At 32.5% G+C, this 18,943-nt stretch overlaps 2 protein-coding genes across 2 annotated transcripts in view; one reads left to right on the forward strand and one right to left on the reverse strand.

Moving 5' to 3' along the window:
• The window catches only part of LOC126884431 (glutamate--cysteine ligase regulatory subunit), a 46,891-nt gene extending 43,850 nt beyond the window's left edge, over window positions 1-3,041 (reverse strand). The window contains exons 1-2 of the mRNA XM_050650350.1: window positions 2,673-3,041; window positions 643-844 (exon numbers count right to left, since the gene is read on the reverse strand). Coding sequence (XP_050506307.1) covers window positions 643-844; window positions 2,673-2,783 — 313 coding nt within the window. The 5' untranslated portion in view covers window positions 2,784-3,041. The remainder of the gene's footprint in view (window positions 1-642; window positions 845-2,672) is intronic.
• Window positions 1-18,943, forward strand: part of LOC126884427 (uncharacterized) — a 205,706-nt gene that overhangs the window by 128,642 nt on the left and 58,121 nt on the right. The window lies entirely within an intron of this gene.

Genomic DNA, 18,943 nt, shown 5'->3' on the forward strand with positions numbered 1-18,943 from the left:
ATCACCTAGACATTGTGACGAAAAAAGTACGAAGTTAAAAACAGTTTAAATGCATGTATTCAGTGACAAAACAACGATATAAAACTGACAGGATTTTGAGAATTTCCAATTCATCAGATAGTAGGTAAAACACATGTAAGACTAAAGGCTCATAAATAAAAAGTCGAAAACGGCGATAGAGTCCCGGTCAGTATTCCTATTTAGTGGAAACATATGCTACATTCACAACAAAACGATTTAAAATGGGTCGCTTCTTATCATAACATTCAAGATAATTTGGGTGGAACCAATTTGCTGGGTTGTGTATATTATGAAAGAGAAATGGATTTTTTTAAATATTAGTCACAGCAATGCCGCTTTCGATTTTTGTACGCATTTGACAAAAAAGTAAATACACGTAACGGGTTGAGTATCGGAAAAAAATACACGTGATATATTACTGCACCCCTCTACCCCCTTGTGATGTTTCGTGATTTTTTATGGACCCCTCCCCCCCCCCTTTCGAGCATCACGTGATTAATGGACAGCCCCGTATTAGAATGTAGGTAGTGATATAATACATTTATGCGATACTTTTTGCAACATATACCATACGATACATAATGTTTTTATTAATTTTTAGTATATCTGTATAAAACTTACCTTTTTCAATAGCTTCAGTAAGTAATACTTGATCATCAGTATTCAAGAAAACCTTGAAACCAATTTTTAAATCAAACAGTTCATGCTCACTTATTTTAAGGTTGTCCTGTGGTCTGCTTATAACAACTTGTTGATCAGGTTGTAACTGTAAGCTACCATTATTACCAAATTCCTTCAAAGTAAAGTTTATGGCTTCCACCAGCTAAAAATAAATTTATGATTAGACAAGTACATAATGAAATTATTGTAACAAAAGGATTCCTTTATCAACATTTAAAGTCAAATACCATTGGAGTAATGAATTATAGTTGTTCCATTTTATCTTTGCCCATGATTCATTTTCAAACAAATTAAATCAAAACGTAAAGTGAAATGTACAACGATGTGTTTAGTATATATAGTATACAGTATACAAAAGGTTTATATGCATTGACGTGTGTTTCACTTTATGTTTTGACTTATTTGTTTGAAAATGAATTGTGACGCATGGGCAAAGATAAAATGGAACAACATTACTAGAGATTATAAGTATTATCTATGGTAACATACTAAGTCTGAAACCAAACTCCTTTACACATACACAGGCTATAAGCTGGCCAATAGTAAAGTTTTATTTAAAAAATCAAGACTGCTATGTGATTCTAGAATAAAACTTAGAAACTCAACTATGTTTATCAGAATGCTACGTCTGGTTGACTCTTTTCTAAGCAGTTGAGACATGGACCCTTAAAACATTAACTGGAAATAAATTGAAAGCTTTTGAAATGTGGATCTATAGGAGAATCATTAAAATCTCATGGACATCGCATACTTCAAACAAAGAAGTGCTGCATATAACAGGCAAAGAACTGAACTTTTCAACGCAGTGAAAGCTAAAAAAACATACATAGGCCACATACTGAGAAATAATAAGTACCAATATGCTCAACACTCAACTAATAGTGAAAGGAAATATCGAGGGAAAGAGAGACAAAGTTAAGTTTTATTTGAACTGTGAAGTAAGGTACATTGTTTATATTGCTGTAAATTAAATTTGGATTAAAACAACATATTGATCTTGAAATTTCATAAAATGGCATGGACACCAGGTATGGTTTGTTCAACAGTAAATGGTTTGAGTTCAATTAGTGCGGTCGTAAATATTATTAAATTTATCTGACCTGGACCATTGTTAAGACCCACCCGGAGCGATAAGCCACTGAGGTAGACAGAGTTGGTCTTTTGCAATTAACACTGACTAGACGGTACTCCCATAATAAAGCCTAAAATAAATTTTACCTGAAACCGGGCTTTTTATACTATTATCGGTTAATCCGGGCTGTTTATAGTGGTAACTAATTGAACTTAACCATTTACTGTTTAACATACCATACCTAAATAAATTCATCATTTTATATATGAACAGCTTATTTCAGAAAGGGACTTGAGTCATGTTAACTAACTTTCGAGAAATATGCAAATAAGTGTCTGGATCTGAAGTTCTTGTCTGTAGTAAACGGAAAGTATGCCATATGATTTCTCTATTATAATAGAATGAATCGGGTCCCTTTCTATCATAAACGATGTGTCTACCATCATAGTAAGTGAATCCACTCTTAACAAAAAATAATAAAAAACTTACTCAGGTCCCTTTCTAAAATAAACTGTTCATGTACCTATGTAATAAGTTTGTTCAAAAAATGAAAAAGCACTTGTAGCATTTTAATTATATTTCATCAGTTTTGCAAAACCTAGCTTTGTTAAAACATTCATTATTTTTATTTTGGGCCAAAAGAAAGTTTTACAGTGCTTAATTAACTCTAATTAGCAACATGGAATGCATTCGGTGCATTTATAAAATGTAGATAGGAAGTGAAATTACATTAAAATAAATAGGACAATAATAAACTTATATCAACACTAGAAAAAACAAAAATTAGTCCAAAAAGAATTTCCACACAACCAAAGATATTCAGCAATCAATATTATTCTGTTTATTCGAATTTATACAGGAGTTTTTAATTGTTAACCTAAAAAACCAAAAAACTTACCTCTTCTGAAGTATTCTGATTAGGTTTTTTTGTAATATCATTAATGGATAATAAATTTCCAGTATTGACTATAATCTTGTTAAGTTTAGTGAAATCAATATTTTTTGCCATAGCAAGATACACACTTTTCAAATGAAGTAAAAGTGAGTGAAATTGGTGAAATACAACAAACAAGTAATTTAAAATGTATAACCTAAAAGAAAAAAGTACCCAACCCAGATTGTTGATAAAAATCGGAACCTTTAATCTGGCTTACTGTAAATAATAGTCCGGTTAATAATATTTTATCTATGTGGTAAAGTAGGGAAAAAGTGCTAGTCATTGATAAATTGAGATAACTTTAATGTCAATCAAAAATTAAAACCACAATCAAGCACTGCATTTACTTAGATAATATAAAGAGAGAGAGAGAGAGAGAGAGAGAATATATGTTTATTGTCAAAGAAAAAATCTTGTTGACAAACACTGTTTAAAGGGCCGGTTGTTCGAACGCTAATCAAAAATAATTATTATCAAATATTTAATTACTGTCATAACTGTCAAAGTCAACTCTGTTTGGGTTGCTGAAAACATAATTATTGATTACAATTATGAAATTAGTTAATCAATTATGTTAATAATTATTATGCTAATTGATTAACTAATCTCATAATTATAATAAATTACGTTTTCAGCAACCCAACCAAAGTTGACATTGACGGTTGTGACAGTAATTAAATATTTGATAGTGATTATTGTTGATTAGCGTTCGAACAACCGGCCCTTGAGTTTTAAATAAATAAATTAAATTAAAATATGACTAAATATAAAATATAACACATAACACATTTACATTAGGTATATAACAACTACAAAATATGTAGTATTGTCAAAAATAAAAAACAAACAAACTACAAGCTGTAAATATACACAAGATCACAAATCACAAATACATCAGCTCCAATATGGTCCTCAAAAAATTCTGTCAGATCCATAAGCGTAACCAGGATGATCCTAAGGGGGGTTACAACTACCTGAAGGGGGGGGGGGGTTACAACTACTGGAAGGTCTCTGAGGGCTATGGTGTTAAGCGTATAGAGCTCAAAGTACATCCCAATGGGGTGGGGTTACAACCCCCAAAACCCCCCCTGGTTACGCCTATGGTCAGATCATAATAGGCCCTCTTAGCGAGCAGTCTATCTAATGAATTTCTAAACTTTCTAATAGTTTCCAAATTTTTTATTTCACTAGGTAGTTTATTAAAAATTTTGATGCCGTTAAAAATAAATGAGTCTTTGACTAGTGTGCTTCTAGGTGTAATCAAAGCTAAATTGCTAGCAAATCGTCCAGATCGATTATTATTTTCATATAGATGTTTATTCTTAAAAATAATGCTTGCCGTTTCCAAAATGAAAAGAGATACAAGTGTAAGGATACTGTGTTTAATAAATAAAGGTTTACACGTTTCTCTAGAATTTACCTGGCACAACAGGCGTACTGCCTTTTTTTGAAGCAAAAACACTCTACTAAAAAGCTCCTGACTACACGCTCCCCAAAACTGAATTGCGAATCTAAGATGTGACTCTACTAGTGCAAAGTACACAGTTCTTGCTTGGGCAAAACCAAGCTCCCTTCTAGTCGACCGTATTGCATAGGATCCAGATGCAAGTTTTGAATTCAAGGCTTCGATATGCGATTTAAATTTAAGGTCAGGATCAATATTCAGGCCAAGAAACCTGACGGACAGCTGAGGTTCAAGTTCCAGATGTAATTCAGGCATAACATGTTTAAAACACAGAAGCTTGGTTTTAGAAGTGTTTAATGTCAAAAAGTTCGCCGTGCACCAATTTCCAATCATTAAGAGTTCCCTACCTACAGATTGGCGTAAGACATTCAAATCTTTAGCATGCCATATAAGAGTGGTATCATCTGCATAAAGGGTGAAATGAGCAGATACATCAAGGTAGGCTAAATCGTTTATATATACCAAAAACAGAACTGGTCCCAATACCGAGCCTTGGGGCACTCCCCAAGTTACATTCATCAAGTCAGAGTCACAGTCTGTCCTAACAAACTGACTCCTACCCGACAAATATGACTCCATCCAACTCAGTGACTTATCTTTAATTCCGTAGTGTTTAAGCTTCTGCAGCAGCAAACCATGATTGACACAGTCAAAAGCCTTCGTTAAATCACAGAACACTGCCGCAACCATCTCGCCTAAATTAATATTATTGTAAGCTATCTCTAAAAAACTGAAAATCGCGTCGGTCGTGCCCGTCGTGCCAGTGTTACCACGGAAACCAAACTGTTTCGGACTTAGTAGTTGGTTAACCTCTAAAAATTGTATTAATCTTGCTTTAACAATTTTCTCTATTATTTTTGCCAACGTAGGTATCAGAGAAATTGGCCTGTAATTGGAAGGGTTTATGTGATCTCCACCCTTGTGCAATGGAATTACAACATTTATCTTCCGAAATCGGGAAATGTGCCAGCATTAAAACTATCATTAATTAAAATAGATAAAACATCCAAAGCAGAGTTTGGTAGATTATTGAAAACTCTTATAGAGATGTCATCATAACCCGAAGAGTTTTTGTTTCTGATTGATTTAAATATCTCTTTCAATTCCTCAACATTAGTATCATAAATTATGAAGGGACACATAACTTCTGTTTTCTTCAGATATGACAAAGGATCTGTACCATGTCTCAACTGTGCTGTTAAATATGACATGTGTTTGTGTTTTCAAGGTAGATAGGTTTATACAACCTGGGCCTGGATTCCGTGCACTGTAGATATCTACATGTCGCTTTCTATCGATGTCAATTTTCGTAAAAATATTTGAATTTTAGCTTTAATTGAATTATTTTCTAGTTTTGCTAGGTTATACTCTAATTGATGCTGAAGTGAGACTTACACCCGATTTCACCAACGATACCTAAATAGTTGCTTTATTAAGTAATTCTTATCGATAGGAACTGCCTAAGTCAATACTTAGAAACAATCGCGTTTCAAAGTGCACTTTACATCAACAATAAATTGAACAATAAATTGACCAAGTTATTCAAGGCCAAATTTGACGTGTTCTCAAAGCACAATTTGACATCCAAGTTTGTTCGTTATTAACTTGACGCCAATAAATTCGTGAATTTCTTGAAAGCAAAATTTTCTTGTCCTCAAAAAAATTGAAGGAACTTGGAATAAATGTTGTAAAAATGTCAATATTTTCAGTAGTACCAATGCAATGATTTTTTTATTAGAAGCTTTTGAATGTCGTTTGTTTCTTTGTTTGAGTAAAGTGTTTGATTTGAAACAGAATAGAATAGAACAGATTAATAAAATAAATAAAATAGAGAGATAGATTAGAATAGATATATAGTATAAAATAAACTGAAATAGAATAGAGTAGAATATAATAGAATAGATGTAATATATATGTAGATACTTACTAATAAAGTATTTGATTTAAAACAGAATAGAGTAGAATGTAACAGATTAAATGAAATATATAGATAGATTAGAATAGATATATAGTATAGAATAAAGTAAAATATAATATAATAGGTGAAATGATTGTGAAAAGCAATAGTTTTAAGTACCTAGGATCGGTATTACAGAGTAATGGAGAAATAGATGGAGATGCATGCAGTAGAATTAGGGCTGGATGGATGAAGTGGAAAGAAGCGAGTGGTGTGTTGTGACAGAAAAATTCCAATGAAGTTGAAGGGAAAAGTCTATAAAACAGCCACAAGACCGGCTATGATGCGCGGAACTGAATGTTGGGCAGTGAAAAAGAAAGCGGAACAACGAATGCATGTGGTGGAAATGAGAATGCTTAGATGGATGAGTGGAGTGACAAAGAAGGATAAAATTAGATATGAGTATATTAGGGGAAGTCTAGGTGTGGCACCAATTGATGCCAAAATGAGAGAGCATAGGTTAAGATGGTTTGGTCATGTTCAACATCGAGACGTTAATCACCCAATACGAAGAATAGCTGAAGTGCAGATTCCTGGAAGGAGTAGGAGAGGAAGACCAAAGAAGACGATAAGGCAGGACATGTTGGTAAAGGGGATTAACATTGATATGACTCAAGATAGAATTGTGTGGAGAAATGCAATTAGGGAAGCCGACACTGCATAGGGATAAGGCAAAGAGAATGATGATGATGATAATAGGTGTAATGTGTAGATACTTATATAGAATAGGTTTGAAATAGAGTAGAATATAATAGAATAAAAATACTATATACCTACATCCCTAATAGCACAAGGATGTCCTTCACAGACTTTAGGGAGGTCCGTTTTCGTCCAAGGAACGTCCTATTTTGGTCCATATGTCGCGCTACCGAATGTCTGTTGGACGTCCACTTAAGGTCCGAAGGGACGTACATTGGACCTTAATCGGACGTCCTAGGAGACGTAAATTGGACCTTAACAGGACGTCCTATTTTGGTCCAAATGCCACGTTGCCAAACGTCCAATGGACGTCCACCTAACGTCCGAGGGGACGTTCAGTGAATGTCAATTGGACCTTCATAGGATGTCCCAGTTTGGTCCAATGTCTTGCTGCCGAACGTCCATCTAACGTCCTGAGAGGACCTCCGGTGGACGTCTAGCATCGATATTTAGACCTGTGGAGAATGTATGGTGGGAAATAAAAAATATATTTTTAAGGAACTTATATTACATCTTATATTAAATTACAATTATTGGATATTACATTATTTACATTAAATTACAATACACTTCTCCAAGAAATTAACGCACCACCTTAAAAATAGGGCATTTATGATGTCTCGAATTTTCTAAACCTGTTGTCTCATCTGAGTGATTTTTTTATAATATAGCCTAGGCTATAGGTTACATCCTTAAGCTTGTCATGCACTGGTAGCTATACTGTAATATATGTATATTATATCATATCGCTCTCTATAGTAATGAGTGAGCCTGCAGACAGGGAACTAATGGTTCCGTATGTGCAGGCTCACTCATTACTATAGAGAGCGACGTGATATAATATATATTACAGTATAGCTCCCCGTGCATGACAAGCATAAGGCAGTAACCTATAGCCTCAGGCTATATTATTATAAAAAAATCACTTAGATGGGACAACAGGTTTAGGAAATTCGAGACATCAAAAATGCCCAATTTTTAAGGTGGTGCGTAATGCACTGTATATATAGGTAAACTTATATACAGGCTGTAACAAAAATAAAATTTTTGTGTTTATTTAGTTGGCTATCTATTATAGTGTACAATCATCTAGAATATTTTGAACAAACTAAAAACATGAATATATCATCGAAAAAATAATAAAAAGGTCTTAAAATGCTTGGTTAGATATTAAGATCTAGTTAAAAAGAAACCAAAAACTGTATATTTTCTACAGAACGTAGATTATGAATTTTTAAGCCAGCTAATCCCATTTATTATACAGGGTGTCCCGAAAAGATTGGTCGTAAATTAAATCACATATTCTGGGACCAAAAATAATTTGAATGAACCTAACTTACCTTAGTACAAATATGCACACAAAAAAAGTTACAGCCCTTTGAAGATACAAAATGAAAATTCGATTTTTTCGAATATATCGAAAACTATTAAAGATTTTTTATTGAAAATGGACATGAAGCAATATTATTGCAGTAACATCTTAAAGAAAAATTATAGTGAAATTTGTGCACCCCATAAAAATTTTATGGGGGTTTTGTTCCCTTTAACCCCCCCAAACTTTTGGGTACGTTCCAATTAAATTATTTCTGCGGTACCATTAGTTAAACACTGTGTTTTTAAAACTTTTTTACCTCTTTCTATTTTTTCGATAAAGCTCTTTTTATCAAGATATGGCTTCTTTTTAAAATGGTTCAAAATATACCTAAAAATGTAAATCATAAATAAATTTTCATATTATTAGTCTCTACAATCGTACTTAACCATATACAAATATGTGGTGGATTTGACAAATATTCAAAATATCACGATAAAAACTGACTTCAAAAAAGTACTAAGAGGCAAAAAAGTTTTAAAAACATTGTGTTTAATAGTACCACAATAATAATTCAATTGTAACTTACACAAAAGTTTGGGGGGGGGGGGGTTTAAACGAACAAAACCCCCATAAAATTTGTATGGGGTGTCGGGTGTCCAAATTTCACTATACAGTGGAACCTCGATTATCTGTCTCTCTATTAACTGTTAACCATTTTGCAAGAGAGACTAAAAACTTTTTTTACAGTCACCTCCTGTTTTCATATGATATTTTTTGACATGTTTTGTAGTAAATTCAATTATCTATTTACTACAAAACATGTCAAAATTTACATGTGAAAACAGATGACCCTAAAAATGGTTTTTCGTCTCCTACAAAATTCATGAAAAAGCAGATAGGAGGTATTGTCACATCACCGACGATATACCAGAAGTATATGTGGCCATACCAAATAATACATCCTTGATAAATATAAACATTTTTATTGCACAAAATATATATATTTCTATATATATATATTTTTTTCCATAATCATCACTACGATGATGATTAATTTGTATTGAATTGTACATTGCAATTCTCTGATGTTTGGGAAAAAGGGCTTAAGTCAGAATTGCACATCGATAATGTTTTGATGATTTCTGGACCAGAAAAATCGGCTCTTTTTATTGGTACATACAGTTTAAGTCTGCAACACTTTTTTTATGGTCCAGAAATCATCAAAACATTATTGATGTGCAATTCTGACTTCAGCCCTTTTTGCCAAACATCAGAGAATTACAATCTGGTCATAACTGACCAATGAGCAATTTTAATTTAACCTAAATTACTACTGTTCCTTAAAATGAAGAGCTTACCCTATAGCGTCTCTTATCTAATCTAACAAGATCGTGCACTATTCTAACATACACAGGCACACAAGCACTACGCTCTGCTTTTCACTATCACCTATCACTCAAACTAGTTCAAAAGGCTTTGTCCTCTTCAATCTTCTAGTTTGTCCAGTAGTAGATATCGAGGAGCTGGATTTCCTCAATATTCTCATACTTATGAAGTTGTTGTTGCTCATGACCTCCTGCTATCTTCTTGATGACTATATTATCCAGGTTCCATTCCTAGGTCTTGATATTTGTTTATAAAGTAATATCTTATTATGCATCGACAATGTGGAGTTTCTTCCAACTAGTCAATACACTTTTTATAGGTATCTTTCTTTTGCCTTTCATAGCCACAACAAGGCTATAATACGTTTCCTTCCTGGTTTTTTTGTAGACCACTTTCAGCTGATTCTAAAAAATTAAAATGAATGGTAATTTTTCTATTCTTTACAATTAAAAATCAAAAGAAATAGGAAATAGGTACTACTATTTACAGGTAATAATATGCATAAATAATTCGTTTCCTAAAGAATACAGAAAATTGAAAACGTTTTTATAATACTTACATAATTGTTTAAACAAAAGAGACCCAGCCAGAGCAAAACTAACAGACAGAACTGCAAAAAAGCCACTAATTTCCATTTTCCCACCCCCTTATCTTATATGCATTTTCCAATCAAAATTTTTAGGTTGTCATGAACATGAAAGACTCAACCTCAACAAATAATAATAAACAAAAAGCTCTACAGCTCTACTTCCACTTCCCGCCAAATGGACACAGGTTGGTGACACTGAATTCACGCCAAATAAATGAAAAAATAGAACAATTTTCTTTTTCGTCAATTTCTTCACGTGAAGTTTATAACGAACAAACTTAGATGTCAAAGTGTGCTTTTACACGTCAAATTTGGCCTTGAATAACTTGGTCAATTTCTTGTCCAATTTATTGTTGATGTAAAGTGGACTTAAAAGCAATGCTTATCTAGGAAATGCTTTCCTAGGTATTACCTTGGGTACGTTTGAACTATTTTTGATAAATAAAAAGAAGAATAAGATGACATTACCTTACTTTTTCGATTATTTGTCATTATTGTTTGTTTGCCAAGTTAGTTTTATTCAGTTTTGTACTGTTATAGTTATTTTATTTAGCAGCTAGTTATTTGTGAATTAAGTTTGTTTAAGTTTTGTATGTTATTTGTATAATATGTACAGTGAAATGGAGGAAAATAAAAGAGTTGTCAATTCCACATAAGTATTATGACGAAAAATTAAAGTTAGTTGAATTGTCGTTAATGATATAATTTTAAAATAAATATGTTGAAAATTGCTTCTTTTATTATTAATTTTTAATGACACACTTTTAGTGATATCATGAATGGGATTTGAAACACAACACTAGTTTGTTAGGTAGTAGGTAGACTATCATCCATAATTTTGTCAATAGACCTGTAAAAAACTCCAAATGATTTTTTATATTTTCCAACACATATTATATTATTAATATAAAAGATAATACAAAATTACAACTACTAATATACCTAATATTACAGAATAACAGAAAAATTGAGGTAGGAATCAAATTATTGACAAACGTCACAAGTACATTAGTCAAAATTGTAAAAACATAACCTGACTGTCAACGATAAGTAATACCTAAAGTTTAGGGAGATCGAAAACCGTATCCTAACGTAAGGTAATGCTTAAGCGGTTTAGGCAATTCTTATCGTATGGTGAAATCGGTTTTAGAGTTAGGAAGTACTTAAACCCACTTAGGTAATTCTTAAATATTTAGGTATCGTTAGTGAAATCGGGCATTAGTAAAACAAGAAAATATTTGAATTAAAACTAAAAATTAAAATATATTGACACTGCGCATATCGCTTTCTATTAATGTCAATATATTTGAATTTTTAGTTTTAATTCAAATATTTTCTTGTTTTGTCTCACTTCAGCATCAATTAGAGTATAACCTAGCAAAACTAGAAAATAATTCAATTAAAGCTAAAATTCAAATATTTTTACGAAAATTGACACCAATAGAAAGCGACATGTAGATATCTACAGTGCACGGAATCCAGGCCCTGAGTATATAGGTATTTCTACTTCTACATCATCTAATAAATTTTATTGGAGGAATTACTAACTATTCAATGATTTATTATTGTTGTTAGTGAAACCGGCCCTTATTAATCTTATAAAATCCTAATGCAACAAGTCGTCCAGTTTGGCCCGGACAGTACCTAACTTTTTATAACGGGATAATTTTACTATTTATTCATTATTTATATTTTAAACAAAGTAAGCTATATAGGTACCTTATAATAAAATAATATTTTTAGAATTAAATACAGGAATTTTATTATTTATTTATTATTTAGATTATTTTATTAACAAATTATGAATTTAATATTTAGTTTGACTTTGACATTTTTGTTAAGAGTAAACAACGAAGAAACTAGGACAAATAATCCCCGGACAAATAATCCCGGACAATAAATCCCCACAAATTATCCCTGGACAAAAAATCCCCGGACAAAAAATCCCGGACAAATAATCACCACAAATTTTTTTGGACAAAGCATCCCCACAACAAATCCCGGACAAAATATCCCCAAGAAATATTTGCTGCCGAATATATCTCTAAAAATTTTGCAGTGAATGTAATAGTGCAGTCACTGAAGGTGGATATGAGCTATTACCTCCGATTTCGTTGAACCTCCATCGATTTGCATGAAAATTGGTGAGTGGTTAGAGGATATCTCAAGGAACAAAGGTGACATGGTGCCAACTTGCGCTTTTACCCTGGGGGTGGATGCCACCCCTTCTCGGGGGTGAAAATTATTTTATTGAAAATAACCCCATAATTCGATAGAGGGACAAATTCTAAGCAAAATTTGTTATATGAAGTTATTAAAATAAATCAAAACTTTTTGAGTTATTAAAGATCAAAGATTTTAATTTTTCTTGAGAAAAATGCATGTTTGTAACCGATTTTTCATCAATAACTCAAAAACTATAAGTTTTCTCAAAAAAGTTATGATTACCAAAATTGAAGCCAATAAAAAACTAAATAAACCCCTTACTAGAAAAACCTTTTAATGTTAACTATAAGTGAGTTACAGGTAATTGAATGTATATTGTTTTCGGCGAGTAAAAAATCTATGTATTCAAGCTGAAATAACGGGAAAATGATGCATTTTATAACATAAACTTAGTAAACATTTGCAGTTTAAAAGTTTTTACTTTCAAACACATATATAGGTATGTATAAAACAGGAGATAAATATGTTTTCTGGACTAGAATTGAACAAAAGCAGTAACGAAAGCTTCAAGAATGACATACTAGGATGTTTTTAGAACGACCTTAGTAGCCATCAAAATCGTATCAATTTCAATATTCTGTACCTACATATAAAGAATAGAAAAGAAATGAAGCATTACTTGGGTCACCAGCACTTAGAACAAAGGAGATGGTTGGTACTTTCGCACAGTCAAAGGGGCGATTGGTTTACAAGTATTGCGTTCTATTTTTCTAACGAAAAATATGGTCACAATAAAGGGATGATAACCCAAAGCCTTGTCACGAAACCTTTAACATGTTTCGCCAAACTCATGGTCAAAGACGGAGCCATACAAACCCATGAAAAAACATCATACCACAAGGAGTGCGTTCAGGTTGGGCTGGATTTTCTACAAAGTTATCGCAACCCACAAAAGTCAGTCATTAACCAGATAGACTCTCAAAAGTCTAAACAGATACAAGAAAATAGAGAAAGACTATGATAAATAGTAAAATCTATAGTGTTCTTAGGTCGACAAAATATTCCTCTAGGAGGCCATCGTGATGATAGCCTGTTGCTTCTAGACGAAGATGCTGGACCTAGCAATGAGGGGAATTGTTAAGGTTTAAACTCGCATCAGAAGATAAGACTTTTAAACAACACCTATCCACCAGTGGCGGCTGGTCTGTAAGTGAAGGGGGAGGTCATATCCGGTGGTTCAAAATTTTTTTGGAAAAACAAGACCTACAAATCCCATTTTAAATAATTTCTTATTCCATTATCTGTATTGGTTTCGTATAACTTATTTTGCAATATGTTGTTTAAATTTAAGCGGATCTTTATTTGACAAGTAAATATGAAATAAGTAAAAGGAACAAGTCTTCATTACTAATTGTCAAATAAATCAGATAAATAGTATCTATGATATAATATGTAATTATAACAGCCAGAATATCAACAAACTACTTAAACTCAAAACCTAAAATAAATAAAAACTTACATTTTTATGCGGATTTAAAAAGTAAATCGATTCTTCTGGCCTTAGATTTTGCGAAATGATCGATCACTTGCTCGTTGAAATTTGTGATCGTTCGAATACCTACCGCTCAACAACGAAAACGATACCTACGGTCTACGGTCAATGACCACGATTTAGTACCAACTTGCATATAAGTGCGTATTTTCGTGAACGTTCGGATTCAAAGTGCTGTATTCTCACAGTGAGGTCAAATAAATTTCTTGACCATCGTGAATGTTCGTATTTAGCTGTTTAAGAGTAATATTGCGGTAGTTTCAGTCAAAGATAAATTTGGCTATTCGGTACCGTCAAACAGCTCGTATTTCATGTTTATTTATCGGTAATCTTTTGGCGGAATCTTTGTCGCTATATTTTACAACAACAAAATGACTGAAAAGTCAATACAATAAAAGCAAAATTTAACTTTGAACGATACTATTGTATTCCGAACATTTTTAATACAGAACATTTTCTGTTTTTAAGGAAATAATTACATTATAATCGTTTGATCGTACAATTATTACAGGGAGGTCATTGACCAATTGACCTAAAGGGATAGCAGTGGATAGCCACTGCTATCCACTGCATCTTCCCGAGCAACATACATTAGTAGCACCAGTCAAAATCAATTGATAACATGTTGTGGTGAAGAAATAATTGAACAAATAATTAATCAGGTTCAAAGTGCAAATTATTACTCTGTCATATTTGAAGAAATGACCGACGTATCCCACGTGGAACATCTTTCTCTAAATTTGAGATACATACACAATAACAACATTCGTGAAGACTTTGTCAAGTTCATTGGCGCCTATGAGAATATAAAAATAATTAGTGAAAATCATCTATAAAGAGGGGAAGAACAAGGCCTGACAGTAGAAGTATGGGGAAAAATAGTATTAAACTTGTTGAACGAACTGCACATGGATCCGAAGAAATGTGTAGGATCCGGTACTTTAATAATATTTTAATTACTATAAGTTTTGAATGTCTCTATGGTCCTCAAAAGTGTGTGAAAAGTGCCTTAAAACTCACTATTGTAATCCTAATTTTTAAAAATTACCCCCAGACCCTCCGGTACACCTCCCTAAAAAAGTTCATGTCCCCTCCCGAAAATCGGTCCTGGATCCGCCCTTGGGTGGATAACTTGGATGATAAATATTATTCATATTTGAGGTTGCTGGTAATATTGGTTGGGAGAATTATATTATTATATTGGTAATATTGGTTGGTAATATTGGGTGGGAATTTTGTAAAAGAGTATTTTGGTTTTAGATTAAAGGAAATTGATTTTGGAGATATGGCTGTTGTTGATTGTTTGGTATCATTGAATTTATAACCTGGTACCCTTGCTGAGGTTGCATAAAATTTCCTGTTTGAACTGGTTGAATATAGTACGCGTTTTGCATACTGTTGCTGTTGCTTGTACCGGGCCATTGCCGGTCGGAAAATTTACGTTCCGATTATATATCTGCTAATCTGTGCAGTTGGTACACACTCGAATTATAAATAATCTGCCCTGTGATGGATGACCGAAGTTATCGTTAACGTAAAGTTATCCTGTAGTTATGTTATAACCAAGCGGTCTAACTGTGTATACTTTTACATGCATCTAATCTGGGACGGAACTGACGTCACATACTGTTTACAATTTCTGACGTGAAGTTGGCGTTGACAGGTGTTTATGTGGTTAATAAATAATAAATATTTTATTTAGTGACATATTTTAATGTAAAACAGGTAACATTATGTATTAAGCAAGTATTAAGTCAATAATTTAATGCATTCCTGTTGGTAAATCAAGAAATTATTCCGGAAACCAAGAGTCGGCCATTGTTATGTCAAGTTATGAGCTACTTTTTATCAGCTACTTTGGACGCCAGAATTTGGCTCATAGGTTCTATCCTGGGTATTTTTATATCAATGGTTATAACCATCGAATTGGTGTGATGTATTATACGCTGTGAGCTCGTACGGGAGAGATTAAATGTCCAGCAAACGACGGCAATGTTGCCAGATTCCTTTTAGCGGGAATTTTAAAATTTTATAGCAGTTTGGTTTTAATTTGACAGTTCTGTTTTCTCAAGTCAAAAATCTTAACCTTACTTTTACAAGTGATTAGGATTATTATTATTATTTTATTTACATGTAAATTGAAACAATAAATATTGTGCTGTGTCATAATTTCAAACTCATTATGTTGCAGTCTTTTCCAGTTGATAAAATTGCAATTCAAAAACTTTTAGGTAGGTACGTGTAACTTCCACATTATTATTTATTTTTTAAGTATTAAGGTTGATGTTGATATCAAAAATTTAGATTTCAAAGATAGTTTTATGTAGGTAGATACTAATAGAGTAATACTAGATAATAGATTAGATACAAAGTAAGCTGTAAGTAGTATAAATGCCCATGTAATCACCTGTTATGTTGTTTTTTTTTTAGATTTGCACTGTATGGATGGCACAGGAAGAGAACAAGAACATGAAACATCTTATTATGAATGTATATGTATGTGATCCTCAAAAAATTATTTTACAAAACAAGATAGAGAAAGAGCTTTAAAATCCCAAGGATCCTGCAAAATGTTTATTTGGTGTACTAGTCGAATAATAGTATCTAAAAATATTGAAACTATTTTAAAACACATTACGGGCATGAGGATGATATAGAGCACTTACATAAATACCAAAATCAGATAAATATCTCTTCAAAGTTTATTTTGAGACTTTCTTCAAAAATGTAAGTAAAATATTTGCATATCGACAGCCGAAAGGCAGGACTTCGTAACTGAAAAAATTTTATAACATGAGTTACTTCAGTTTTCGCTTTAGAATAAGTGTATCGGCAGCTATTAAACAGCGATTACAACTGGGAAAGTTTCCGGAAGGCTTCCAAAAGGCTTTCCCAGCTCTAAAAGCTGTTTATTAGGTGCTGATACACTTATTCTAAAGCGAAAACCGAAGTAACTCATTTTATACAAATTTTTCAGTTATGAGGTCACTAAACCACTTTTTAAATATTACTCATGAATATTTACTACAGTTTACAATTTCAAACTAGTGTGTTTGATTCTCCTATACCTATATTTTACTTTTTTTAGTAAACTTCAGACTGTTCAGGATAGCATAATAGCATAGGAGGCGAATTAAAAAGAATTGATTTACTTACAAGAAAAGATATCACAAACATTAAACTCTCTTATGGCATTGATTTGAAAGATGGGTATATGTACAATGATGATGCAACCAGTGTTTATTTTTGGGTTGAATGCTTACAGACTCATGTCCAATATTATTTTACAAACAACAGGGCATACTAATGGATATTCATTCTGAATTTAACATTTATGATTTTTGTCTTATTTCCTTAATACTGTGCCAAAAGGAAATGTTAATTAAGTTTGGTAAATCCTTTATAGCAATCGATGGAACTCATGGGCTCAATTCCTATGACTTTGAACTTATTGACAGTATTAGTAAAAGATGAATTTGGGAATGGATTTTGTACTGCTTTCTTATTTTCAAATAGAAAAGATACCTACTTTAATTTACCAATTTTTTTAAATACATGTCTGTGTTGGTATTATATGTATAGTCAAATGTTTTCATATCAGGCATAAGCGACACCTTTTACAATGCCTCGTCAAATGTAATGGGTATTGCTCCTAATAGACTGTTAAGTGCCTGGCACATAGATAGGGCATGGTAAGTAAATCTTAATAAAATATCTGATTCTGAAAAAAATACTATTATGTATACAAGATGTATTAATGATGGTTTAGAGAGTATTAATAGCTTTTTGGGTAGACTTCTAAGTGATGTAGATACATACAATTTTAGTAAGTATTTCCAGTAGAACTACTACAATAACATCCAACAATGGGCCTATTGTTATAGGAAGGGGTTGTGGAATTAATACCAATATGACCATTCAAAATTTTCATAAAATTTTGGATAAAAGGGTATCCATTAGTTGTTATAAGTTAAGTTTAAAACTTGGCACTCATGGAGAGCTATACCATAATATATAATAGGTATATCTCATAATATTACATCTCATATTGTTCACTACAGTAGTAATGAGTGAGCCTGCATACACAGAACCATAATAATATATTATAGTTCGTGTATGCAGGCTCACTCATTACAATAGTGAGCAATATGAGATATAACATATTATAGTATAAGTCTCTGTGCATGACCAGATTAACATGTTTGGTGCCCATCTCGAACAAGCTCCACTTGGCTGGTACCACATACTTAAATCATTTATTTAGTTACACAGTACTACTCACATAACTTATGTGTCGTCAGTACCTTCCGTAAAACCTTCGTGATGCTACCCATACGTCATGGCCACTGAATGTGTTAAAGCTTGTTAATGTAGGAGAGTTATACTAAAATATATATCTTATATTATATTGCCTTAAATAGAAAAAATATCTTATTTAAATTGTATCCATGTAAGTTTTGATTTAATGAAATAAACCTTTTAATCAAAAAAGTGTTGTTTACTTGTGTACACCCAGCAATATCCTGATCATAGATAAATAATATAGTATTACCGGATCCTGATATGCAGACGCCAATAGGGCTTTTCATCGATTGTCATTTGTTTCGAGCTTCTGTCATGAGTCACATAATATTAATGTATCTACGCTACGTCATACGTCTTTGGTTTGTATCATTGGTATATACCAATAACGTACGACGTAGATATATTAATATTATGTGACACATGACAGAAGCTCGAAACAAATGACTGTGAATGAAATGCCCTATTGAATAGGGCTTTTCATCGATTGTCATTTACTTCAAGCTTCAGTCAAGTGTCACATAATATTAATATATCTACGTCATATGTCTTTGGTTTGTATCATTGGCAATATCAATAACATATGACATAGATATATTAATATTAGACAACACATGACAAAAGCTCGAAACAAATGACTGAGTGAAAAGCCCTATATCATGTAAATACAAGTCATAAAGATGTCTTTCTACGGTTAAAATTTCACAGCCTAAAGACATCATTAATGTAACTTCTTAAGCCGTCACAAAATTACTGCAATAAGAAAATAGAATTTATTAACTCGCCTCGCCCCAGGCAAAG

Source organism: Diabrotica virgifera, chromosome 5 (assembly GCF_917563875.1).
Source record: "Diabrotica virgifera virgifera chromosome 5, PGI_DIABVI_V3a".
Classification (NCBI taxonomy): domain Eukaryota; kingdom Metazoa; phylum Arthropoda; class Insecta; order Coleoptera; family Chrysomelidae; genus Diabrotica; species Diabrotica virgifera.